A 27,353-nucleotide genomic window follows, 5' to 3' on the forward strand; every position below is an offset into this window, starting at 1 on the left:
CTGGGAAGGTCCTGTGACTAGGGAAGGTTCCAGAGGACTGGAAGAAGGAAATTTAAGCCATATCTTCAAGAAAGGAAAGGTGGAGGATCTGAGGAACTACAGGTCTCACCTTGATCACTGGGAAAGGTGATGCAACAATATTCCTGGAAACCATTTCCAGATACTGAAGGACAAGGTTATTAGGAGTCAGTATGGATTTATGAAGGGGAAATCATGCCTGAACAACCTGGCATCATTGTGCAATGAGATAACTGGCCTGATGGATAAGGGGAGAGTAATGGATATTTTGAATCTTGGTTTAGTAAGGTGTCTGGCACTCTATCAGTAGATAGAGTAGGCAAACTGTTAAAATATGGTCTAGAGAAGTGAACAAGGTGGATTGAAAACTGGCTGAGCTGTTGGGCTGAGGGGGTTGTGATCAGTGAGTGGCACAAAGTGCAGCTGGAGACCAGACCCTAGTGGTGTACCCCAGGGATTAATATCAGGTCCAATATTGTTTAAAATCTTCAGTAATGATCATTACTGATCACTAGGACAGGGTGAAACTTGAGCAAGTTACAGATGACAGAAAATTGTGAGTAGTGGCTGATAAACCATATGGTTGTCCTGATGTTTAGAGAGACTTTAACAGGCTGTAGAATTGAGCCAAGATGGAGTTCAACAAGAAGAAATGCCAAGTCCTTCCTTCAGCGCTGGTGATCCTCTGCCTACAGAGCTGAATACAGAAGCCTAGGGTCCCAGTTTGAAACAAGATACAGAAATACAGCAGGGAGTAAGGTGAAGGGTCACAAAGATGACTGAGAGCTTGGAGAATCCATCATACAAGAAGAGGCTTGGACAACTTGGGTCACCTAGACTAAAAAAGAGCGTTGAAGGCTCTGGATAAAATTTATTGAAGTATATAAATACTTGATTCCACAATGTAAAGAAAATTGTCCAGTGGCAGAACAAGAGAGAAAGGACACAAACTGAAATACAATAAATTATTTTTAAATGTAAGAAAAAACTTTTACTGTGAGAGTGATCAAACACTGGAACAGATTGCCTAGAGAGGCTGTGGATTCTCTGCCTTTGGAGAGAGGGCATGGTTCTAACACATGGTTCTGTGCCATCTACTGTAACTGACCCTGCTTTGAGCAGGAGTAGATAAATCTCCAGATATCCCTTCCAACTTCAACCATTCTGTGATTCAATGGAATATTTACACCAATAATTTCCACTGAGCTGAATCATTACTCAATAAGGTATTAGATGGCGTAGTACAATGAAAATAATTCACTATAAATTATGTGGATCAATTTGTCTGATATTTCCAAATAAATGTAGAATCATACCAGAACTAAAAGATGTCAGTATATTATTTTTAATGAAATATGTGCTTTTCAGTAGAAGGAAGGCTGGCAGATTCAAGTGTCATGCTCTGTGTATTAAGATATGTGTAGAGTGATAAACCATGATATTGCAGGACTTAAGAGAATGAGGAAAATAAGGTGCTCATAAGTGCCCAGGAAAAGAGCATAACACAGCAGAACATATAAAAACAATTGAATTATACATTAAACTTATTTTTCATTTTTTTTTTTTTTTTTTTTTTTACTATATATAATATTGCATTAGAAATAGCTTGTGTGATACAAGTATACATGCTTTTTTTTTCTTCCAGCACCATGTGGTGGACATTTGACGGCATCTAGTGGTGTTATATTGCCACCAGGGTGGCCAGGATATTATAAGGATTCACTTAATTGCGAATGGGTGATTGAAGCAAGACCAGGACATTCCATTAAGATCACTTTCGACAGGTGAGAATCATGACGGCAAACATCAAGTAACTTATGAACATAAATAATCTTTTTTAATAATAAAGGAGAAAAATATTTGAAATTATTTTATTAAAATACAAGAAATTCAGTGTATATTAGAATGCTACATGCTAACACAGTTTCATTTTAAAGTATTATCCAACTGAAATGGTCAGGCCAATTAATTTTTAAAGATGTTATCCTAGTGTGGACCTAAATTAGTCCTTCTGGAACAAATGGGGATTATGTCCCTGTGTAGCGTGCAAGTTCTTCTGGAATAATTATTTTTAAAGGGGAATTATCTTCAGCCCAGTCTGACATGGAGTCAGGAGGTAATGAATAAAGGTAAATTTAAGCACCAGGAATGTGAACTGCAGCATGTTTAATCTTTTTGTAAGTATTATGACCTCAATTAGATCTTTTTACTAATCATACAAGAATCTTTCAAAATTGTAACTTTTGTTTCCAAATAAATAAAACTTTTTTTATAAATAAATTTAAATCTTAAAAATATTTAACTTTGGGCATCTTTGTAAAATAAGTAAAAAATAAATAAAAAATATCAATTTACTTTAGTAAATTTTAAGTAAAGTAAAGTAAATTTTAGTAAATTTACTTTAGTAAAATTTTACTTTATTTGCTTGATCTAGATACTAATATCACACTAGATACTCCATTTGACACAAAGATGCAAAGGATAGTATGAAAGAGTGCCTGGAACTAAGCTGCAGTGTCTTCTTGTACAGTCCTTCCTGCATTTCTGTCACCCAAGCAGTGGCAATAATCTATGTCTAGCCTGGCCTTTGCAGCGAGAGCCAACAGTGATCAGTAAAATGATTCAGTAACAGATTTACAAACCTTTTATGTCTAAGAGCAGGGACAAAAAGGTATGAAAATGAATGAAGAGAAGAGCAGAAGAATGTAAAAGTGATTGTTATTGGTCAAACCTAAGATACATCTTAGTATTGTGTTCCTTACAGGGACAAAAAATGCAGAATTGTAGACAAGAGCATGAGGGACAGGTAAATGTGTGTTATATTTCCCCAAAGTACTTTCCCAGTTTGCAATTCAAGACATTCCTGAACTGAAAGATTATTTTTTTAATGTGTTTAGTGTGTTTCTGCATATCTCACTTTGATTGATTTGTTTGGTGTTCTAATGCATCCATGTAAAGTTATCATCTGCGACATTCTTCAGTTTGGGAAACACACTGGACACTGTTACAGACTGAAGTGCCATTAGTGGGGATGGTGGAATATACAGGCAAGGTGAACAGTGTTGTTAAAAGCTGTTGATAAAGATTGTTTGCTTTTATTGTATTCAGCAGGAAGTTCCAGAATTTAAGTCACTGTTTTTTGTTTGTTTGTTTTTCTTATTAAAATCTCAATGTATAAATTATAAAGTTACACTTACTTGCCAACTTTGCCTCTTTTTGTTTAAAGTTAGTTACCAGAACTCTGAGATTCCAGGCAGTCTTCACAAATTCAGTGGAAGCAAACAGACAGTTGTAAAATGGAGCACTTTAATTTCATTAAAGGAAATGGGCTGCCTGTAGCTGTAGGCCTTAACAGTATGACCACTATATTTCTGAGGAAAGTAATTGGAACAATTGATTCCTTTTCCATATGGTCCAGTTCAAGAACTACATTTGCTGAATTTTCAGCAGATGCACACACATTCAATTAAGAATATTCTAGAGTATTGTGTACAAATCAAACTGTGATGAAATTAAGCAAGGGCTTTGAGTTAATCTGAAACAAACTTGAGAAATCTGATCTGGTATAATTATCAAAGTAGAGCAGACAGTCAGTTAATCTAATCCAGTTTTACATCAGCTTTATTAAAGGAAGGATTTGGTGTCCTTTCTCTAAATGTTACAGTTACAAATACATATTACTATTAAGTACGATACTAATGTACTTATAATAGAGAAGCTTCTATTGGAGTTTCATGCCAGTGTTCTTGGTAGGTTTAGAAAATTGTATAGCTTTACTACATCATATAATAAATTTTGTTAAGCTTGTTATGCTTTGGGTATGATAGGGTAATAATATCTCTTTTTCAATAAAGTACTTCTTTTCTCCTAGCATGAAAGCTTTGCAACCCAGATTAAAACTTGAATGGTAAATCTTTTTCTCATTTAAAAGAAGCTAGTATGCTGACTGTTTTAACATTAGCAAATTACAAATCAGTAAGCAAAATCAGTATCAAATAAAGAAATAAAATGATTATTAATTGCCAAGCACAATATTCTGTCATATATTTTGTCAAGATTGAGAAAAAGAGAACCCTTTTATATTTTGCTGTATGTCTTGCCATCACAGATACAGTTGCCAGATTTAAATTTTGCACCATGAGTGTGATATTTGTAATATAAATTAGCTCATTCTTGAGCTAACGAGGATTTCATGTTGCTAGACAAATGTGCCTAACTAGAGTACTTAGAAACTTTCCAGAAATAGCAGCAAATGACCAAATAACCCTATAAATATTTTACGTTGAAACATTCTGCATTTCACATCACGACAAATGCCTGGAAAAGTGTTGTGGTTTAACCCAGCCTGCAGCTAAACACCACACAGCCGTTCGCTCACTCTTCCCCCTCCCTCTCTGGGATGGGGGAGAGAAACAGGAAAGTGAAGCCTGTGGGTTGAGATAAAGACAGTTTATTAAGACATGGAAATAATAATAATAATAGTACTACTAATAATAATGTGTACGAAACAAGTGATGCACAATGCAATTGCTCACCACCCACTGACCGATGCCCAGCTTATCCCTGAGCAGCCGCCCCCTCCACCCCGGCTAGTCATCCCTATATATTGTTCAGCATGACGTCAGATGGTATGGAATACCCCTTTGGCCAGTTTGGGTCAGCTGTCCTGGGTCTATCCCCTCCCAGCTTTTGCTGCACCCCCAGCCTGCCCACTGGCAGGGCAGAGTGGGGAGCTGAAAAGTCCTTGGCTTGGTGTAAGCACTGCCCTGCAACAATTAAATATCAGCATTTTATCAGCACTCTTCTCACTGTAATCCAAAATATAGCATCCTACCAGCTACTAGGAGGAAAACTCTGTCCTAACCGAAACCAGGACAAAAAGCAACAGGACTGGAGGATTTGGGGTACATTGCATATTGGTGAAAACTCATTGAATAGTAGATAAAACAATCCTCTTTATTCAATACCTATCCATGAAAAATAGTATAACATAGCAATATTGAAGAGTTTTTTAAAATTCTCTGTGAATATTTGGAGAATGTCCTTCCTTTTAAAAACATAAATATGCTAATATGCATTAAAATATTTTTAAAGAGTTATTCATACTTCGGTAAGGACACGGTATTTCCAGTAATCAATTATCTTTGTGTATTGTTTCAGTGATAATGCAAAGATTGTAAAAAAATGTCCCCAAAAGCACCCCCAAACACTCAAAAACAGAAAAGTTTGTGATGAATAAGAATCTACTGAAAAATAATAATAATAATAAAATCATTGTAATTGGTAGCTGTTCCTGTAGGAGTTACTTAAAGATTTGTCTTTCTAGCAAGAGTCTGCAACCCATCATTCACACAGAGCCCTCCTAAGAAAACTGCAATTGCTGGCTAAGAACACTTTATTTTTAATTAGTTCTCCTGACAAACAGAACTGTTAAATTATATATTGAAGTATTGATCTTGAGTCCATTCATTATGAGTACAAATAAACTATTAAAACCAGGCTAGCACTGTGTGTCTTTTTTCTTTATTCTGCTGCACGGTAAATCAATGTATAATCTTTGAAATTATGGAAAAGTGCTGAATAACTGTCAGGTTCTTGAGTGATGCTCTCTGTGACTATCTATCCTGCTAAATTAAACAGTACTAGAGAACTTTCCAGATGCAAGAAGTCTGTATTTACACACTTGCTGAAGTAGTTGCTAACATACTTCTTGCACTTGCCAATTAGAATTATCAAGCATGGTTCAGGAGTTAGTGTGGGCAGGCAACTATTCATAACAAGAAATTTGAGTAGTATCTCCCCGTTTGTGAGTCTGCAGTATGTCCTTCCATGATAGCTGGCTTCAGTGCCAGAGACTGGTCTTGAGCATGCAGCCTTTGTATTCCACTGTCAGAGAGTAGTGAAAGCAGTCAATTGGATTTTAGCCAACATACACAAAAAGGTCAAAATCACCACAGATCTAGAGTTTCCTGGGAGAAGAGAGAAGAGCTATATGGAGGGCACATCAGAGTTTCCAAGCCCTGTCTAGTTAGCTGTCGTAGTTAAGCAAATACTTTCAGATTTGTGAATGTGGTTTTGTTTTCAGGGACTCAGGAGAGAATGAGAACTATAGAGATTACTGAATACATGTTAAATCTTCACCTACCATTACTGATACTGATACGTATGTAAAAATGGTTTTAATACTAATGTTATTGGTCTGTAAAATAAAATGGCTTGGCTGGAAACTGTTCATTCTGTCATCATTACCTACATAGCATAAACTTTGCTTAGACTTTGAAGGAATGTCCCATGGAATTCCCCTTTGTTGTCTTTAATTACAAGAACACAGTTTCTTACCTCCATACCCACTAAGCATGTATCCCATATTGGCAAGACAATTTAAAGGCATTCATTATGAAACAAGTGCACAGGGACAGAGATTTTTAAGCTCAGAAGTTGAATTAGTAAGCCCTATGGGAAAAGACAAGATGATCTCAAAACACACATTTTCTGTACTTGTTCCGAAAGGTAAGCATTTTACAAAAATAAGAATATTGTGTTTGCAGGCAAATATATTCACACAAGTATGGATATCTGTGTAATAGTAGAAACTTATATATATATATAGGAAAATGGAAGTGTGATGTTTAGATGCTACAGTTCACAAGAGTATCTGATATAAGCACAAACTGTCTTGAAATGCATTTGATGTGAAAAATGCCAGTCAAAGATTCATCTACAGAAAGAGCAGATTTGAGATGTTTGATTTAAGAAGAGCTAGTAGTGGATGACTGCACACACAGACATCCTTTATGAACTGGACAAATGTGATGTGGTTTAGTAATTGGCACGGATATTGATTGTTCTGTTGATTTTAAAATTTTTTGTTCTTGTAAATCAACTATTTGTTACCCTCCTTATTTTTTCCTTCTTGTCTATACTATCTTTTTTTTTGACACATTTAGATAGGCTAAGGAATTCTGTAACAAATTTCAAAATGAGGGCTTGATTTCAGTTTAATATTTAAACTATGAACTATGTTGAAAACTATATTAGAAAAAAATTAGATGAAGCATTAAGCAGCTGCATATATAAAACAGTTTTTGCCAAATACCAAATAACAAAATTGTTGAAATAAAATAATGAAACATTATTGAAGATGTTCCTAAGATGGCAAATTATTTTTTAATCTGATGGCAAGAAAATTGTTGGAGCTTCTTAATGCAGTTTTTGATGACACAATTTGCAGTTTTCTACTCAGGTTCCTCACTAGATGTCATTCTGAAGCCCTGTCATATGGTTGATCTGAAGTATATTACACACCTTATAAATTTTACAGGATACCAGGGGGAAAAAAATAAATAAATAAAGGAAAAGATATGTAAAATCTTTTTTAGTTGTTATTCACAGTAATGCACTGATGGAGCTGTAGGTATACTGATTTTCATATGTATTGACATCTTTGATCAACATGTTAAACTTCTAACAGCATTCTTCTGCCTAGCAGACTTATGTATTCCTTTTCAGATTTCAGACTGAAGTTAATTATGATACTTTGGAAGTCAGAGATGGGCCAGCAAATTCATCACCATTAATTGGAGAATACCACGGAACACAAGCACCCCAGTTCCTTATTAGTACTGGAAATTATATGTATCTGCTGTTCACTACAGACAACAGTCGTTCCAGTATTGGCTTTCTAATTCACTATGAGAGTAAGTCTGATATTTCTCTGATTTTCATTTAATTTTGAAAATAACATTCAATTTGAAAGTAGCAAACAAATAGGAATTAATAAATTGTCATTATATTTGTATCAGAACAAATTGTACTGACTCTGAAACTATTAAATCATTTTGGAATTTTTTATTTCATGAGTATGTTATTCAGACTGTTTACGGGAAAGTAGTTTTAGAAAATCACCCTTGGATTTAAAGACATGTTGGGTTTGTTTGTTCTGCCCTGCCTCAGCCTCTCTCTATATATCTTTCTACATTTTTAATACACTTTGCAGTACTGAGCAGAATTGAGCCTTATCCGTGGTGATTCTAAAATGCAAATAAGTGCATAATAATATCGATCTGTGAACTCCAGAATCACTATAACACTCTTTTCTTTAAAATTGGTTGTATAAAATTACATATATTAAACTTTCTGAAGTCACTGATGCTTATATGATAGTGTAGCCATTCACTTAAATACTGAATAGGCTAAGCAAATAACATTGGTTTTGTCAGTTACTGCAGTTTTACATGAAAACTAACCTGACTGCAGTAAATTTTCTGTCACATTGAATTTGGTATGAATGCCCAAACTTATATTTCATAGCTACATCAAAACTTGGAAATTCTGAATATTTTAGCTCTGACGCAGACAACATGGTAGTGGCTGAGCAGACAATAGTATGATAAACTGCAAGGCCAGTAAGCAACGCAAAGACAAGGAACAGTATGTAGGATGCCAAATGAGTTATGTGCAGATGCTGATTTTCCCTTATTGTGTTTGAACTAAATGGTTGCTGTTACGTTTTGTACAGTTGTTCTTATTTTTTTTATAATATTACGTTTTCTTTTGAAAGCTGATATCAAATAGCTGTTGTCTCCTGTTAAAACTAATAATAAAAAAATAGTAATACAATATATGCTCTACATGTTCTTAAAGAGGTAGGTCTAAATATGAAATGATTTAGAACAGCATTCTTATATTCTCTCTTGTAGTGGGTTTATGTGGCAAGGTTTTGGTAGCAGGGGGCCATAGGGGTGGCTTCTGTGAGAAGGATCTAGAAGCTGCCCCATGTTAGGGACATGTTAGGGACATCTCTTTATCTTTTTTATCAGTGCACTTCAAACCTTGAAATTTGATTAGAGCTTTTAACAAGTATTAGTACTTCATTGTCTAACTTGAATTTGTAGGGATCCTACCATAATCTGGCCTAGGTTTAATAGAATCTGGTAATTTTATTAACAATTTTGATGATAGCATAATGATAATTAATCCATAATGGTAATTAATCCATGCATGAAAATTGGTGCCAGATAATGGGGTCTCTCTTAATTTGTGTGGCCTCTGTTTCCAATGCTTGAAAGCACATTCTGACACCTGCCTTACAGATGTTCTGGATGAGGCTATAATGATAGCAAAGAATAGCACTCTTGCTTCCAGCTGAAGTACTTCCATTGTTTGAAACATTTTTGAGATTCACTGAATAACACAGTGACTGCTCTGTAGCTAGCCTTAATAGGGAGCAATGGTTATGGCACCAGATATGTTTTGTTTTCTGTTTTTGTTTGTTTGTTTTATTTTCTTCATCCATTTAATACAATGAGCACTTTCTAAACAAACTAAGCAACCTTACACTGTAATATTCCATTTTTCTAATTATTTTAACTACTTGAACTGTGAAGGGGAAAATACAGGTATGTAATACATGTGAGTATGTACTATGTACAGCAAGATTCATTTCTTCTTTAGAGATCTAATGAGATCCAATAATTAAACCAGTTTCTAAAAATCATTTATAGTTCTATTTGCAAAATATGCATTTTAATAATAAATGAAGCATCTAATACATATAACATACTAAAAAGTTGATGACCATTTGATGAAATGTCAATATTGACAGAGTAGTTTTTAAGGATGCCTGCTCGTATTTTTCAATTATTCAGTGAGGTGCAACATCTGTTTTGATTGTATTTGTGCAGTTAGCTTTGGGTTGTGTGTTACGTTCCTTTGAAAAGAGAATGATTAAATTATAGGGTAGAATATTATCTGTGGACCTCCATCTACTGTAATGTACCTCAAAACACTAAATATAGTTTGTCTAAAAAAAATAATTTTTATAAAAGTTAAAATTTCATCCAATCAATATTTATTTAGGCCACATACACTGCAGAATATTGTAGACTTAAAAAGGTTATTTGATTCTATATTAAGCCTTTTAAGCCAGGTGAAGGGAATCTGGCTTCCCTTCTGCAATGCACTGTGTCCATTAAGAACATGCAGTCAAGACTAAAAGAAACGTTTATTTAAAATTTAAGGAGGTACCTTATGGGAGGGATACCTCATGAAAACTAGATCATAAGCTTTCAAATCTGAATTCATAGCTGAAAAAATAGCTGAAGGGTACAGATAATATTACCGTGAGAAAGGTAGAAACATTATGTTATTTTTGATAACGTAGTCCTGCTTCCAACCCTCATATCCATAATTCTAAAACCTTCACTTTATGCCCTAATAAATCAGTCTTTTCCTTAGTTTTTTAAACCTTCTTCTTAATCCCTAAGGTCATGTGATAGTCATGGAAAAATAATGAACTTCCGTTTGATGTTTGGTGCTTTTATTTTTTTTTCTTCTTGTTCAGTGTATAGCTGGAGGTTTATTTGTCATATACTGTTCAAACTTTTCTACAGGACATAATTACCAAACACCTCTTCTGTCACATAAAAGTTTTGCAACTATATAAGTTATGTTCATTATCTTTTCTATTTTTGATGCATTGGATTGTCTGTGTAAGATATAACAAGTGGTTTCTGAGTTCATCCATTACAGTTTTTTGATACTGTGCTTTTTGCTAAATCAAATAACCATTACTCCAACAGAAAAGAAATGTGTTGTCCCACAGTATCAGAAATGTAATAGATGAAATTGAATAATTAAATATGATTTATATAGGAGTTTGTATGTTAGGAAAAGGTTCTTCACTGAGAAGGTAGTTGGGCACTGGAACAGGCTGCCCAGGGAAGCGGTCACAGCACCGAGCCTGCTGGAGTTCAAGAAGTGTTTGGACAGTGCTGTCAGACATGTGGTCTGATTTTTGGGTGGCTGGTCCAGTGTGGAGCCAGGAGCTGGACTTGATGATCCTTGTGAGTCCCTTCTATCTCAGGATATTCTATGATTCTATGAAAAAACAAAATTGTGTATTAATACTTTGAACCTTTATATCTTCCTTTAGTTGCAGATGTTCAGTGTGTACATTGGCTCTTTTTTTCATTGTTTGATCAAATACACAGCTCCAATTTTTTCCTTCTTAATTTGGGCTTCTCCATTCCGTGAGACTGAAAAAATGCTCTTCAATAGCTAGAAACAGTCCTTTATATCCCCCACCAGTGCTCAGGCAATGCTAAGAAGTATCTTTTGGGGACTATTTCTTCCTTCTGTCTTACTTACTCATTTAGTGTTTTGTATGTTTTTTATTTTATGTTTACTAGGGGGAGGAAATAAATTAAACCTGTGTATTTCAGGTGTTACTCTGGAATCAGATTCCTGCCTTGACCCAGGGATTCCTGTGAATGGCCATCGCCATGGTAACAACTTTAATATCCGCTCTACAGTAACTTTTAGCTGTGATCCAGGATACACCCTGAGCGATGAAGAACCACTCATATGTGAACGAAACCATCAGTGGAATCATGCATTACCCAGCTGTGACGGTAAGTGTCAGGTTCTTCAGGTGGCATCTTTAAAGTCCAACAAAGTTAATCTCTTATTTTCATGACCTAATTAAACCTATTACTACGACTACCTACATTCAATTACACCAAGATCCATTCTTTTAAAAAATGATTTTACTGTTAATAAATGCTGTACTTCACATCTCTGTATCAACTTTCAAATACTGTAATGAGCAGTGAAATTTACAGGTATATATTAATAGAAACATTACAAATCTGCAGTTTAGTAACTGCAGAAAAAGCAAGACATTGAGAAGTTGGGGAACAATAAAACTATATTTAGACTTCTATTTCTTATGAGATTCTAAAATGTCTAGTGTTAGTGGTATATAGAAGTGGTAAAACTGGAAAATGGGTATGCATGTGCTCTTGTTATTGTAGGAAGGCAAGTTTCTCTTTACGGATGGGTAGAAATGGGTTTAACTTGGTTAGAAAAGTAGTAGAAATAGGGAATGTTTTGGGAGATATGCAATATGAAGCTGTCTACATCTTTCTTTAAAAAAATGCTGAACTATGCTAGCAAATATGTATATGCCTTTTTTATCATACCATACCATACATTTACTGTGGTTTTATCCATTCGTATTCTCCATGCTTATGTACAGTAGTACATTTATGCAGGCAACACCAGGCTAAAACATTTCTTCTACTTATTTTTAAACATATGTATAAAATACATAAATTCAAAATAAATAAACTTTATCAAAAACCTGTCTGATAAGAAATGAAAACAGAACCATAACCATAATGTCAGCATTATAGCTGTGCGTACATGTATGTCTGTAGAACTTCTGAAAGTGTATTGCACTATTTGTCATGTATATTTGCCATCTAGTTCATGACAAGTTTTGTCCTTCTGTGTGAAGAAGAAGACTAAAAGCATCTTAATGCTTTATTGTTGTATTTTAAAATATTTAATTTATTAAAATTTGAAAGGACATAAAAAGCTGGACAGCAACAGATGAAAGAAAAGCACAACCATGCTGTATTTATGAGATCAGTGAGTAATTCAGCAATGCAAATGTTTATTTTACTTTAATTAATTTGCCATGCAAATTTGATCAGCCTAGTTTAGCAAAATGCTTATATGCTTATTTTTTTTCTACCATAGTACTTGTGTCTTTCAAAATACTTATGAAGGGAAAATCTGAACCTGTGAGAGGAAAATACTTATTTTTTCCCTGAATGTCACAAAAGAAATCAAATAGCAAAAATGCTTTTCTATTCTTTGAAGAAAAATACATTTTGTTTCTTATATTTTTTTTTTGTTTGATGAAACTGGAATGAAATACCTTTCTAACTATATAGTCCAAGAAAGGTAACTGTAAGATTAATGATTTGTGAGTTCACCAAAAAAAAAACCAACAACCAACCAACGAAAACAAAACAAGCAAACAAATAAACCACTACTTCTAAATACTGCTAAATAATATTCTAAATACTGCTAAAATAATATTCTGGAACATGGATTAATTTATTTTGGTATCCCGCCAACTAACAGAAGATGTTGTAGAGGAAAAATAATATTCTGATAAAAGACTACTTTAAGAATAAACAAATTGTTGTCAAACATGCATGTCATGGCTTCAGACAAATTAACTTCCTAGTTTAATACGTGACCCAATTTTTCAATTTTTAGAGTAGTTTAAAAAGTGATTAAAAAATAAAAATAAAATAAAACAGGACTCCTGTATGACTTCTGCTTTGTTTTCCTTTTCTTTTTTTTTTTTTTTTTTTTTTTTCTTTTCTTCTATTAAGCATTATGTGGCGGATACGTTCATGGGAAGAGTGGAACTATTCTTTCTCCAGGTTTTCCTGATTTTTATCCCAACTCTTTAAACTGCACTTGGACTATTGAAGTGTCACATGGCAAGGGTAAGAATCTAATATGAATTGCATATTTGTATGAAATCTCTGTGTTTTATAAATTCAAACAAGCCATTTATGAATGTAATTTATGAATCCACTTAAATCATTTTTTTCTGCTGTTCTTTTGAGGAAGTTTAATTTCACAAAATCAATGTCTTCAAATGTTGTAATCTTTTTAATTTGTGTTTATTTTGGAAAATAAATGCTCTTTTAGCAATGACCTGGGGTAATGTGTTTTAGTTTCTCTTAGAAAAATTGGCAGAAAGTAGAAGAGCCAAAATATATGAAAATAATGTTGTTCTTGTTAAATAAAACTAGAGTACTAAGTGAAAGTTTCCAGGGCCTTATTGATAGCTCTTCTCCAATATTAATCATGAAACAGCAGATTTGATCTGTGTATTAGTAACCTTAGATTTCAGACTTAAATCATGCAGCTTAAAAGCTTAAATGAATAAAAACTATATATTTTATATATATACATATATATAAAAATTTATGTTGTATACACAGTGGAGTAACATTTGGGTGTGCTTAGGAGCTTATCCATTGGGGAAATGGATAAAAGAAGCAAGGGGAAAAATGAAAATTAAAAAAGCTTAGGAACTACAGATGATTCTATGTATCACTGAATCAAAACATAATGAAAAGATTCCTCAATCAGCCTTCTATGGCAAGAAAAGTCTTTGTTATATTAGTCTGAGAGGTGTATTAGAAGTTTCTACTATTCAAAATCTTCTTACAGACTTTTTTTTTTTTTTTTTTTTTTTTAATGTTTGCATGGCATTTTCAAATTTGAAGTATGTGAGATTTTTTTCTAACAAGACTGTTGCTCCCTACAGTAAATAATCATATTTTAAATGTTAACTGTAATGGAAAATTCAAAATATTGCTGGACTGGAAGTTGGCAATTGGAAAAGCAGTCACTTCAGGAGTAGTGACCTAACTAATGTGAACCTGTATATACTGAAGATTGTACGTAAAACCTGTGTTATCTTGGTCCTTGTGTATAGGCACTTGTTGAAGTTTAGAGTACAAAGCAAAATTGTATCTGAGGAAATGCAAAAAACTAAAGCGTGAATACAAAAACATAGCTGATTATTAAAGTAGGGCTTTAATAGTGAGATAGCTTTAATAGCTTTAAATTTAATAGTGAGATGATGATAGAGATTAGAAGTAAAAGAGAAGCTTGAGTAAACCGTACAATAAAAGTTTAGATTTTCAGAGTGCTGTATACAAATAACATTGAATCCTATGAATTATTTTACAGGACACACAAACTGATTGGTTGAGTCTATATGCTTTCTGCAGTTTTTATTCTCTGAATTTCAGGTTTTGATTCCATGTATGACTTTTTCTAAAAATCTTCTCATATCATTTAAGTTTTACTGCCTGTGTAAACTAAATAACGGAAGAGAAAAACTTCCTAATAAATCATTTTCTTTTCTCCCTTTTTAATATGTTTAAAGGTGTACATTTGGTTTTTCATACCTTTCATCTTGAGAGCTCTCATGACTACTTGCTCATAACTGAAGATGGCAGCTTCACAGAGCCAGTAGCCAGGTTAACTGGCTCAGTCTTACCCCCTACTATTAAAGCTGGCCTCTTTGGAAATTTTACTGCACAGCTTCGATTTATATCTGATTTTTCAATTTCTTATGAAGGCTTCAACATTACATTTTCAGGTAAGATACGATTTTGATGACCATCAGTGAAAATATCTTGTTTGACTAATATATCTTCCATGTAACTGTGCATTCCTTGTTAAGTGTATCTTAGTGATGTTTCTGCATCATAGAATTATAAAAACAATTTGTATCAGAAGGGACTCCAGCAAGTCATTGAAACCAACCTGCTGTTAAGCCAGATCAGGTATGAGATCAGATCAGGTTGCTAATGGTTTTATGAAGAAGGATCTTGAAAACTTCCAGGGATAAAGACTGCACTACTTATCTGGAAAATGTGTTTTTACTTGCATCCAGTTGGAAACAGTTTTATTAAGTATTTCAACTTATGCTTATTTTCTGTCATCTTCCCACCACCTGGGGAAAGTGAATAGCACTTATATGCTCTTCATTCCATGCTGCAAAGCAAATATTTATATATATATATATTAATCTAATGTATAAATATGTAGCAATAATTTAATAATGTCATAAATAGCAATATAATACAAATAATATTATGATATTACTATTATACCAACAACAATAATAAATCAAAAATACAGAGTAGTTCCATATCCAGCACAAAGGGACAGAGAAAGACATAGTTTTTTATTTTTATTTTTTTTACATCCCAGTTTCTTGTAAGGGTAAAAAACTGAAAGCTGTATTATGATATTACTCTAAGTATATCATCCCCTCTGAGAATAACAATAATTCCAGGACATGTATTGTTCCGTATACATGTACTGTCAGTTAAACAGATCATTTAAGTAATGCTGAAAAAACAATTACACACTTCATTAAGCAACTGAGGACTTCAGTTTTACTACTTCTTACTTCTTTATATTCCTATAGATTTGCAAATTCTCTAAAATTATTCCTGATTCATAGTTACAAAAGAGAAAATAAATTCAGACACTTTGAGACTTTATATATATATATGTATATATGTATATATTTAATTTCAGCTAGGTGACACTTGTATGATTTCTAAAAGGCATGCAAATAGAGTTTGTTAGTTAAATAGTATAGTTGAAAAACAGAAGCACATTTTTTTGAAAATGTGGTCATACGTCTTTTTATTCACCTGACATTTCATTTGATTTTTAGTTAGATTTTCTTCATACATAATGAATTTTTAAACTGTAAGTCTCACTTATAAAGCTGTTTGGGAGTTCAGCTCAAATGAACCAAGAATAATATACAGAGTATGTAATTAAAGAAAATTATAGTAAACCACTTAGAGTACAAGCTGATTACAGCCTTTCAAAATTAGGAAAATAAATGTAGTGTAGGTGGGACACAATAGATACATAATTACTGTATATATAGCCATAATAAAAATATAGAAATTATGGTATTTTAAATAGAGAAAATGGTTCTGAAATACATGTTTTTCAATTGATGCATACTGACAAAATGCAACTCATTTGACAAGTTTTTTGTTTTTTGTTTTTTTTTCTTCCTTATGTGAACAACTTGTCCTATATATTACATACTACGTTTTATTGTCTGCAGAATATGATTTGGAACCATGTGATGATCCTGGTGTTCCTGCCTTCAGCAGGCGGATTGGCTTTCAGTTTGGTGTTGGGGATTCCTTGATCTTTTCTTGTTTCCCTGGATATCGCTTGGAAGGTGCTAATAAACTTACCTGCCTGGGTGGTGGTCGGCGTGTATGGAGTGCACCTCTGCCAAGGTGTGTGGGTAGGTGGTCACATGCTTTCATTTCATTCATCAAGTCGTTATTAGCACATGGCATGTTTCAGACTATTGGGTAGAGAACAAAGCACTTGGGTTGAAAGGATTGATCCCCAAGCTGTAGAAACTTCAGTCAGTGCAAGATATAAGTACTCCATGTCTTTTTATACAAAGACAACAAAAAGAAGAAAGATGAATACTAAGAACCATGCTAGAAAGTAATATCAGAATGTCTTGTGAGATAAAATGTATATGTAATAATTGAACTGTATGTGCCCTTATTAAGATATAAACTTCATACTTTGTCTTTCAGAGTAAAGAAACAATGTTTAGAGCTACTAAGTGAAAACCGCCTTTATAACAGTACCCCTGATGATTTTAAGGGTGTTTATTATTGTAACTCTAAATCTAAACATCTTTTTTATTTTTTATTTTTATTTTTTTTTCAGTTTATAAGCTATACACTGTATTACAGTATTGTACAGTGTAATTTTTAAATGAATGTACTGTTGTTAAACATCATGACTATATGCTCAAAGTGGGTAAATAGGTATTTTTTTGTGAGCAGTGTCGGAACTGGGTTTTATAAAATCTGTACAGTTGCTGTAGTTGATTTGATGAAATAGCATTATCACCAGTATATGAAGTGAATCTGATAGCTACTATTGACATAAGACTTCTGAAATGTCATATAATTCCACACACCTACCAGTAAATGGATTGCAATAAGAGGGCTATTTAAATACAATTTTATTTCATTAAGGGAGACACTCAACTTTGGCATGATTGTTTGGCTTCTTATAAAAGCACATATATCTATATCTGAAAAAAGGAGTAGATCCTACATTGTAAATACTCATGGAATACATATATATATATATATATTTGTTTGTTTGTTTGTTCGTTTTATGGCAAAAAGGAAAGTATTTGTGATTATGTTTTAATGATTTGGGTTTATTTAACTTATTTAACCAATTAGAGAGAATCCAACATTGTATGGTGTTTACCATATATATATATTTATATATATATAAAATTTAAGTCTTAGGCTATTTTCAGCTAGCTTCTTAACGCTGTTTGACTATGAATGGTGGCTAACCAAATGCACATCATCATTTAATATGTGAAAATTTCACTATAAGAATATTCACATACTCACCTTGAATGTAGCATTTTAGTTTTCCTAATTTTTAAGAGTAAGACATCCTTTAGATGCCTAAATAAAGGAAATTACCTCCATTGGAAATTAAACTTCCACAAGCTTTCATTTGTTCCTATATATTTTCCTCTATTTCTTAAGTAATGTTATTTATTTGGAAAGTTACCTGCGTCTGTTCCCAAATTCATTAGTTATCATTTTTATATCCAAGGTTAGAGATATTTGTTTCAATAAGAGAAAATTTAGTGAGTACACGGAAATGAATATGGCTTAGTTTATATTACTGGGAGAAAGGAATAACTATGATGAGGTTCCATATACTAAGGATTATGCTAGAATAATAAGATTGTTATTGTTGAAAGTTTTATTCAAAATTACCATCTTGTAAACTTAACCACATAAAATGGAAATTTTTGTTTTATATTATTCATTTTCATGTCTGAATGTGTGCTCAATTTATTGATCAATTTTATTCATGTGTCACTTGAATATATATTTTAAATATATATTTTTAACCATTATTTTTTATGGAACATTTAAGGATCATGCTCAACCACACAAGAAGCTCAAAAAGTTATCATTTTCAGTATGCAAATTAAATATGAAATTGTTTTTATAGTTACATGTCTTCTCAATATTTGTTATGAGACATTAATTTAATTTTATTTGAATAAAAATAAAAGTGCATGTCTGCAGTAGACTAACTAGCAGGCAAATCTGTATTATTTCCTGTAAAAATTCATATTTTATTTGATGTATGGAATTTTTTAGAAGTTATAGTTCTTGGGGAGTTCAGGTTATTCACTTTTTTGTTGTTGTTTTTCTTTTTCTGGTGGGCTCCTCTGCATTCCTCTCAAAAACATGTTTGTTTTAGTTCAGATTAAAAATAATAATAATAAAAGACTATTAGCAGTATGTAAGTGTATTGAACTACAGGAATATTGTTATTTTGTGATGAAGAAAATAAGTTATATTATTGTCATCTATTTTATTTATATTTATGTTTTTAGATTGTAGAAAACTTTTAGAAAACCTTTCCTCCACTTTGTACAGTAATACTAAGAGATTCGTACCTGATATTTTGAAATGCGCATGGAATTATTTCATATAATGTAGATTACATATTGCAAAGTTGCAAAGGTTACCAAGTGTCAATTTAAATTAATGATGCATCAGCCACTGAATTACCCATGAACCTACAGGACTGATGTAACCATTTACATTGTCAGACAAAAATATGCATATGTATTCTCCCAAGCGTAATTTAGAGATAAGTGTCCAATCACAAGAATAAATGATGAGTCTGTAATTCATATAGAAAGGAAATTTATTTTCTGAGAGCTCAACATTTCCTTTTTGTTCTAGTTGTGCTCAGTTTTGAATCCATTTATAGATTAATTACAGGACATATCATTAAATCCATGTACAAGACTCTAATTTCTAATTGATCAAGAAAGCTTTTTTATAAATTATGCATAGATGTTTGGCACACATAAAACAGTTTTCTGTATAAATCTTTTATCTCTATGAATAAAGTCTGTGAAGAAAACTCTGTTTCTAAGAGTGTATCAGATGAGAAATAAAACATTTGAGAGTCAAGGGCCACGTTCAAGTCACCTGAATTCTGAGGGCTGAAAGGAGGGTTTGGACCTCTGAAAGTGTGCGAGAGTACGTGTAAACACTTGTTCTCAAAGCAGGTGAGACTTGCATGTTCTCTTAGTGTAGTACAACTCTATCTTTCTCTGAAAGAGCAAGTAGAGTCAGTGACGACCCCTGTGGTGCCAGGAGCAAGGATGCAGTATTCATCAAACCTCTCTTGTTGCCAGTGTGGGCCAGAAAATAATCAGAGAGAGTGAAGATGATAACAATAATCTCTTCTACTCTAAACAAAAAATAGCCCATATCATGGGAGTGCTCCCAAGTACCTCTCTGTTCTTCCCCAGAACCGAGTATGCCAAGAAGTGAAGCAGACTTTGATAACAGATGGTGTCTTTGCTTGGTACATCTTCTGTGAAGCTCATTGATTTGGAGGGAAAATATAGCTAAAGTTATTTCTGATATTCCGTTTAGATCTTGGTCTATTTACATTCTTAACACCAGCTAGTGAGGTTGCAACCCTCCAAGTCAAGTTAGGGAGTCATCCAGTGAGAAAAATGTTTTCCAAAAATAATTATTCAGCCACCCTTATGATCAATCAAGAGGAGTTAAAGCTATAAATCTAGGAAATCAGAGTATTAAGAGATCTTTCAGGAAGCAATGATGCAACTAAGAAAAATACAAGCAAAGACACTCTGACAAGCAGCTTAATGGAACTGAGGTAGAAAGACGCAGTCAGTGCCCTTCAGTTCAAGCTACTTTAATTTTTTTCTCAGCACCAAGAATGCTTACAGAGGTCTCATTTCTTGTTGCTATGACACCTAAAACATTAGGGATGAAGATGTCCTCTTATCTTGATGTCCTCTTATCTTGATCACACAAAGACAACTTCTTTCTCAAAAGGGGGAAAAGAAAATACTTGCCCTGATATCTGCTGGCTTTACAGCGTACATTCAGAAATTAAATCTAGTCTTAATTTAGTGGCACAAAGTTGCAAGAACATTACCAGGTTCAATAGTCTCTAGAGTATTTCTTCCTCATTATCATTTCTACGCTGTCCAAACTCATCTACATGATATATACACACCAGCCTTTATATATCAACAAAGTTTTTTTAGGTCTTTTTAGGACATATGGTAATATTTACTTTAATGACGCTTTTAATCAGATTCAGGATGAAAGGCCTTCAAATTTAATTGCATTTAATTTATAGACTAAACATTTACCCAAACAAATACTGATTTCTGTTGCAGAATGTGTACTCAGATTCATCTGATGGTTTAAAAAAAAAAAAAAAAAAAGGGGGCAAAAAAATAAACAACACTAAACCATCAGAGCTTCCAAAGCTATTGACTTTCACCCTTCTATATCCAAGTAAGTAATTTCAAATCTTTCCTCCAGGGTTCATCTCTAATATACTCTGAATTTTTCATGGTCAGAGAACCATTTGTGCTTTTTCTCCATTTCTTCTCCTTTAAAGAGTCATTTTTTCAGGTAAGGCAAAAGCAGAGCTTGGGAGATCTGGTTAGCCTAACATCATGACCCTGTCATTTTTAGTCAAAGACTTTGGACAGCAACATCATAACTTTCACTGGACTTGGACTTTCCATGCTGTGCAGGACCCTGATCTTCAAAGGTTTTTGTCTGAGTGACTGGAAGTTGGTTGGTTCTCAAAATAAGTCAAAATCCCTTCTTCAGTAAGGAACCTGCTTGTACACAGCCAAAAGGACGCTGACAGGTCTATCTACAAAATCATATAGAAGTTCATAAATAGGTGTCCTTGTACATCTTATTTCCCAGTGTCAAGCCTTTCTCTCTTATCCTTGTTAACATTCTGAACTTTAAATTAGAATGATTATAGTGTTTATCTCAGCCATGCACCTCAAGTGGTTACACAGCATTATTCTAGCTCGTAATAATCAGTTGTGAAAACTAGCTAGAATTTTCATCTTGGTCATCACTCTATTTCCACGTCCTCCAGTAGGACCTCTCCCTTCTGGCTTGAAAGCAGTTTGTGCCTACAGCCACCTACTTAAACTATAATTACTGATGAAAAGAGCCTTGCTGTTTATAATTAAAAAGTGTGGAGGAGATTCACGGCCTTAGGGTTGACTCACTTGTTACTGCTTAAAGAACAGATATGATAATTACCCAAGGTGGTGTCCAATTTCCCCAACTCAGAAGATTTTTTTTTTTAATATATATTACAGCTCTTACAGCTGTTGTTGTGGGTTAACCCCAGTAGGCAGATAAGGCCCCCACAGCTGCTTACCCACTTCCCACCAGTGGGATGAGGGAGAGAATCAGAAGAGTAAAAGTGAGAAAATGTATGAGGCAGGATAAAGAGTTTAATACATAAAGCAAAAGTTGCATGCACAAGCAAAGTAAGATAAGGAATTCATTCACTATTTCCCATTGGCAGGCAGCAGTTTTGAGGAAAGCAGGGCTTCATTACACTTCATAGTTACTTGGGAAGTAACTCCAAACTCCAAGGTCCCCCTTCCTCCTTCTTCTTACCCCCAGCTTTTAACGCTGAGCACATCATATGGTGTGGGATATCCCTTTGGTATTTTTGAGGGCAGCTGTCCTGGCTGCGTCCCCTCCCAGCTTCTTCTGAACCTACAGCCTACTTGCAAATGGGGCATCATGGGAAGCAGAGAGGACTGTGTAAGGACTTCTCGGCAATAGCTAAAACATCAGTATTTTATCAACACTTCTTTTCTTAAATCTAAACCACAGCATTTTGAGTCTCTACAAAGAAAATCAACTCTATCCCAGCCCAAACCATTTGTGGAACACTTTCTCCTATGGAAACAACTCTCCATATTTCAAATATCTGCTGAGTCCTCTGAGTTTACATTGTCATGGTATGGCTTTTCAGGAGGATCCCTTCCTTTCCACCCCTCAAACTAACCGTAGAAAGACTTGGATTGCCAGTCTCCTCACAGAAACTTTCGCATTCTGCATTCTTTTTTTAAAAAGAAAGGTAGTGGAGTCATCCATAAAGAAATACCATTTCCTGTAAGAACTTACTCAAAAGCACTCAAGTAAAAATGACAGCCTCTCTGTCAAATGTACTAGTAGTTTATATCTGCAGATGATACACTTCAAACTCTTTTTTGCACTAGAGTACTAAGTATTTCCCAGATTTCTACATAGAGTCATTGCATTTGGAAGAGCTATCCTATGATTTTTACTTATCTAGTGACTCTGAAAAGACTCCAAGCATCCTACAGCAAGGACTTTCTGCAGTTACCCACAGTATAAAGGACACAGACAGTCTTTTGAAGGAAAAGGATTGTCTGGCTACCTTTATGTAACTGTTCTTTCGGATACGTTGTCTAAAAGTGCATTCATAGTGTCCTCTTTCATTACTTTCCTCAAAGTTTAGTGTAGCTGAGAGGAATGTGAGATTGAGGGAAATGGAGAGAAACACTCTGCTTCTGTGTAATTTTGTGTGATGCACAGAATTAATAGAGTAAGGAGTGCATTCCTATAGACACTGTCAAGGTGAAAATACGCTCCTAGCAATCCTGGCACAGGACTACTACAAAAATACATGTGCACTTTGTCTTGAAGAATAAATATCACTGAAGTAACCCATATCTTTAGGTTTGGTAGTACTGACCAAAAGGTGGTTTTGAACTACTTTGAAACAGCTGGGTCACTCATAAGTTTGTCAATATTGCCACCTGGCACATTGCTGAAATAACTGTGTTTGTCTATGCATTGTATGCTTAATTTTCCAAATTTATTTCTGAATAATTTAATTATCATTCCAAATTACATTTGTGTTTGTTGGTATCCCTTTATGTGGGTAAAAAACAGGCTACTGGAGAACAGACAAGCTTCCCCTGATTATCTTTTGTCTAGTTGAGATCTAGGAATAGAAAACAATAATCTTCCTTTACTCTTTTGTTGACATCTCATCTTGTATTATTTGTTTTTTCATTATGATTGCTTCAATTATTATTTCACTGGTTTCTAGAATGAAATGTATATTTTTCAAAAACATTCATTTGATTACTAATTGTGGTTATGAATGGTTATTGACACTACTTTGCATATAAAATTTATTCCTATTTTATCACTTGCTTTTACATGGTTGAAAATATATGTATACATTTATATTTATTCTGTGTCTGTGTGAAGACAAGTGTGGATACATATTCTTTGCAATTACTCTTCCTTCAGTAGCTTTTTTTTTTCCTCTACCTATAATTATACAATTCTGCTACAGTTTCATTTACTTTTCACAGTTGACTACTTTTTCTTGAGGCCATACCCAGCTTTTAGTGAGTTAGTCTCCCTATAGTACAAAGCCAAGAGTAATGCTCCTAGGTAGTTACATGCTTCTGCTTATCTCCAAAAATATGCCAACCTCAGGAGGCCGGTGAATACTGGGATCCAGAAATGAGGTGGAATGTCTCCTAAATCTGTTGATTCTGAGGCTGAAATCTGCCTAGAGGAGACCATAGCAATCATGTTTTTGACTGCTGTCTTGTTGTCTTCAATATTTTTTTAAAACAGGAACTACACAAGTTGTCTGGGAAATATGTTACTAAGGCAAATTTCCTACATCTCATCTAGAAAACCAGGACTATGTTTTTAATCATACTTTTCTTACTTTTCAGTTAGCTTTAAGTCAAATTAGTCAGGAGCTTTCTAACATTCTGTACTGTAAAGTTCTATTGTTAAAAAAAGAACTGGAAGACTCATAGAAAATATTTCTGTAAGTGATTTCATTTTTTTTATAGCAATATAACAATTCAGTGAACCAATAACACTAGAAATAGATCTAGAATCCAGAAAATACTCTGTTATATCTGCCCCATAACTCCCCCCCCCCACCCCCCCCCTTCCCTAGAAAATACATTCTTCCAGCTCAGTGCCATCATCCATAGATTTCACTGTCATGCTGCAGTGCAGAATTCTTTCCCTGGATCTCATGAATTTTGTATTTTCTTCTGCACACCAGCAAAGCTTTGTCAGCACTAAGAGAAAGTTAGATGATGCTCTGCTTCTTCTTTTTTTTTTTTGAATATCAGTGGCAAGTATCTTCTCCAACATGGCAGGGGGATAGGATATAAGCCAAAGCAGAAATGTGACATTAAACAAGAGATACCCAGTGAGTATACACATTTCCAGAGATAGGTATCTGGTGAGTAGTTTTGAATCCATGCATCTGATGTACACCTAAATCATCTCCTAAGTACTTTTTGAAATGTGACTTTATTATAGTGATCCTCTGACAGGTAAGGAATGAGCCTTTGAGTTTTGGTATTCTCTTATGGTGTGTCATGAAATTCTGAAAGAGGTGAGATGTTTCATTCTTTCCTTCCTACTCTCCAAAGATCTCCTATTCACTGATTATGGGTATGGGCAATGGGTAGAAAAATGGCTGTAGCGATCTTTACAGTGGCAGGTTCAATGCCTCATTGTAGGAACTTCCTCTTTTTACAAGACATCTCAGAAATTTCTAGCTCACCCTGCTTGATTTGTTTTGAGGAATATAATGCAATAAACATATGTTTATGAGATCACAGAAGATAGAGGTTTGCTATAAAACAAGTTTATGTAAAAAATAAATTCAATTTGTTCCATATTCTGTGTGCAACATTAATTGCAAAATTGAAGCAACAGCATTTTTTTTTTTTTTACCTGCTTAATACCTTCAGTGATGTGAATGGCCTTTACCTAGCCTCTACCCAGCATTGTGGCTGAAAAGCTACCCTTACTATTAGAGATGCTTGTTTTCTGCTGCTCATAAAGAAGACAAATAACTTAACACATGGGTCGCCTCTTCTAGAATTCAGGCATTAGGTCATCACATGAAAATGGTTAGGAAAATTTGACTTAGTCCTTCGACTCCCCTTTCCTAGATTGTCTTAACATTAATTTCCATTCTATTACTTGATTTACATGCTGCTTCTGTCTACTTACCTGTTTTTCTCTGTTTACTGTCTCCCTAGGAAATGGTGATAAATTTTCCATACGATATATCATGAAAATATTATACGTATAGTGGTTTGCTCAATTCAAAGTAGCCCTTCATGGTAGGCACTCCGTAGATTTTAAGTATAACATTTATAAAATAAGCTCAGCTTATTTTAGATATTATGTTTCCCTTTTTTTTTTTTTGGGGGGGGGGGGGGGGGGGGCTTTCCACGCCACTGTCCCCTCCCCCTTTTTAACTTGCATTGCATCCATGTCCCCCATTAACCATTTCAGCCATATAGAGTATTCCTAAAACAAACTGCAACAAACTTCAAGAATTAAGCTGAAAACAACAGCTACTAAATATTTTCATTTCATACTTAAGTGGTGTTGCTCCTTCATTAAATTTTACATAGCACTTGATTTTTAATGGTGCATTGTACTTTGAGTAAAATACTCACTGAGGTATTGTTCACTGATATTCACATTAATATCATGTTAATTTATCATGTTCAGTTGTTATAGTAAATAATACAGGAATAATTAATGATAGCATGCTAAAATAAATTGCTGACACTTTAATAAGTTGTTTCTTTTTAACAGTTTAGTTAGTATTAATTGTAAAATCACCAATTATAATTAAGATACTTTGTCGTGGCATTGAGCTAGTTTCCATGGAGACTGAACCATAAGTGGGAACCTTGTCAGCATGCATAGTACTGGGGATTTCTTTAAGACCCTTGAGATCTGGCATTCATTGTTTTAAATTTTCTGTAGCATAAAGTTTGAGTTTTAGTTCAACTTTGAGAAGTCAAACTAAGTCTGACAACTGCTATTGATTTTTAGCTAGTGTTTAGGCAAATAGACCCCTCATTTAAGTTTGGCTGTTCACGAGCAGAAAATTTTACAGTATTAGTATTTGAATATATAAATTTTTAAATTATATTAAGGTTCTGCATGTATCCAGTATCCACTGCATTTAGGAACTCTGTATTTAACTGCTGTCATATTTAAGTTGTTAAATTGTTAGGTGACATTGGGTTGCTGGAGCATGTCCAGAGGAGGGCAACCAAACTGGTGAGGGGTCTAGGGAACAAATCTTACCAGAAGTGGCTGAGGGAGATGGAAGTATTTAACCTACAGAAAAGGAGGCTCAGGGGAGACCTTATCACTCCCTGCAACAACCTCAAAGGAGGTTATAGTGAGGTGGGGATTATTTTTTTTCCCCAAGCAGCAAGAGATAAGCCAAGAGGAAGTGGCCTAAAGTTACACCAGGGGAAAATTTAGGTTGGATATTAGGAAAAATTTCTTCACTGAAAAGGTTGTGAAGCACTGGAACAGGCAGCCCAGGGAAGTGGTTGAGTCACCATCTCTGGAGGCATTCAAGACACACAGATGTGGTGCTTAGGGACATGATTTAGTGGTAGACTATGCAGTGCTAGGTTAGAGGTCTTTTCCAACCTAAATGGTTGTGTGATTCTATGATTTCCATCACACAACATAGTAAAGCTTACTAGCTTTTTTATTATGTCTGAGGAGTGACATGTGAGCCACAGCTGATGACCTACCTTGATTTGAAATCTATCATGAGGGAAAAAAACAAACATAAGGATAGAGAAAGACAAGGGAAAGTCAGTCCTTAGGCAGCAGCTAGGAAGAGGAAGGACAGTCACCACACTAATACTTCTCCAATGTAGAGTGTGGCAAAAGTGATTATAGTAATGATGAAAAGGCCAACATAATCTTGCTTTCTCAGTAATATACTTCTATTTCTCTTAAAGACCCACTCTAGCTCTTCATAGGTAGTTTATGATGCTGTTACCCTGAATAAGGTGGTGGTAGCTGTTGCAATGAATAGTGTGTGCTCCAACCTGATCAGTAGTTAAGCTTTTTGTGTATATTATTGTGTAATACCTATGGTGTATTAAAAACAAACAAGCAAACAAACACCCTGCTCATATCTACTAGGCTTTATTC

At 34.2% G+C, this 27,353-nt stretch overlaps 1 protein-coding gene across 2 annotated transcripts in view; it reads left to right on the forward strand.

The window, feature by feature from the left end:
• Positions 1-27,353, forward strand: part of CSMD1 (CUB and Sushi multiple domains 1) — a 1,151,643-nt gene that overhangs the window by 860,805 nt on the left and 263,485 nt on the right. For both annotated transcript variants that reach the window (XM_035319885.1, XM_035319886.1), the window contains exons 16-21: positions 1,664-1,802; positions 7,528-7,715; positions 11,241-11,429; positions 13,209-13,325; positions 14,786-15,001; positions 16,502-16,690. In XM_035319885.1, the coding sequence (XP_035175776.1) occupies positions 1,664-1,802; positions 7,528-7,715; positions 11,241-11,429; positions 13,209-13,325; positions 14,786-15,001; positions 16,502-16,690 (1,038 nt within the window). The remainder of the gene's footprint in view (positions 1-1,663; positions 1,803-7,527; positions 7,716-11,240; positions 11,430-13,208; positions 13,326-14,785; positions 15,002-16,501; positions 16,691-27,353) is intronic.

The sequence above is a fragment of the Oxyura jamaicensis genome, chromosome 3, assembly GCF_011077185.1.
Source record: "Oxyura jamaicensis isolate SHBP4307 breed ruddy duck chromosome 3, BPBGC_Ojam_1.0, whole genome shotgun sequence".
In the NCBI taxonomy this organism is placed as follows: Eukaryota; Metazoa; Chordata; class Aves; order Anseriformes; family Anatidae; genus Oxyura; species Oxyura jamaicensis.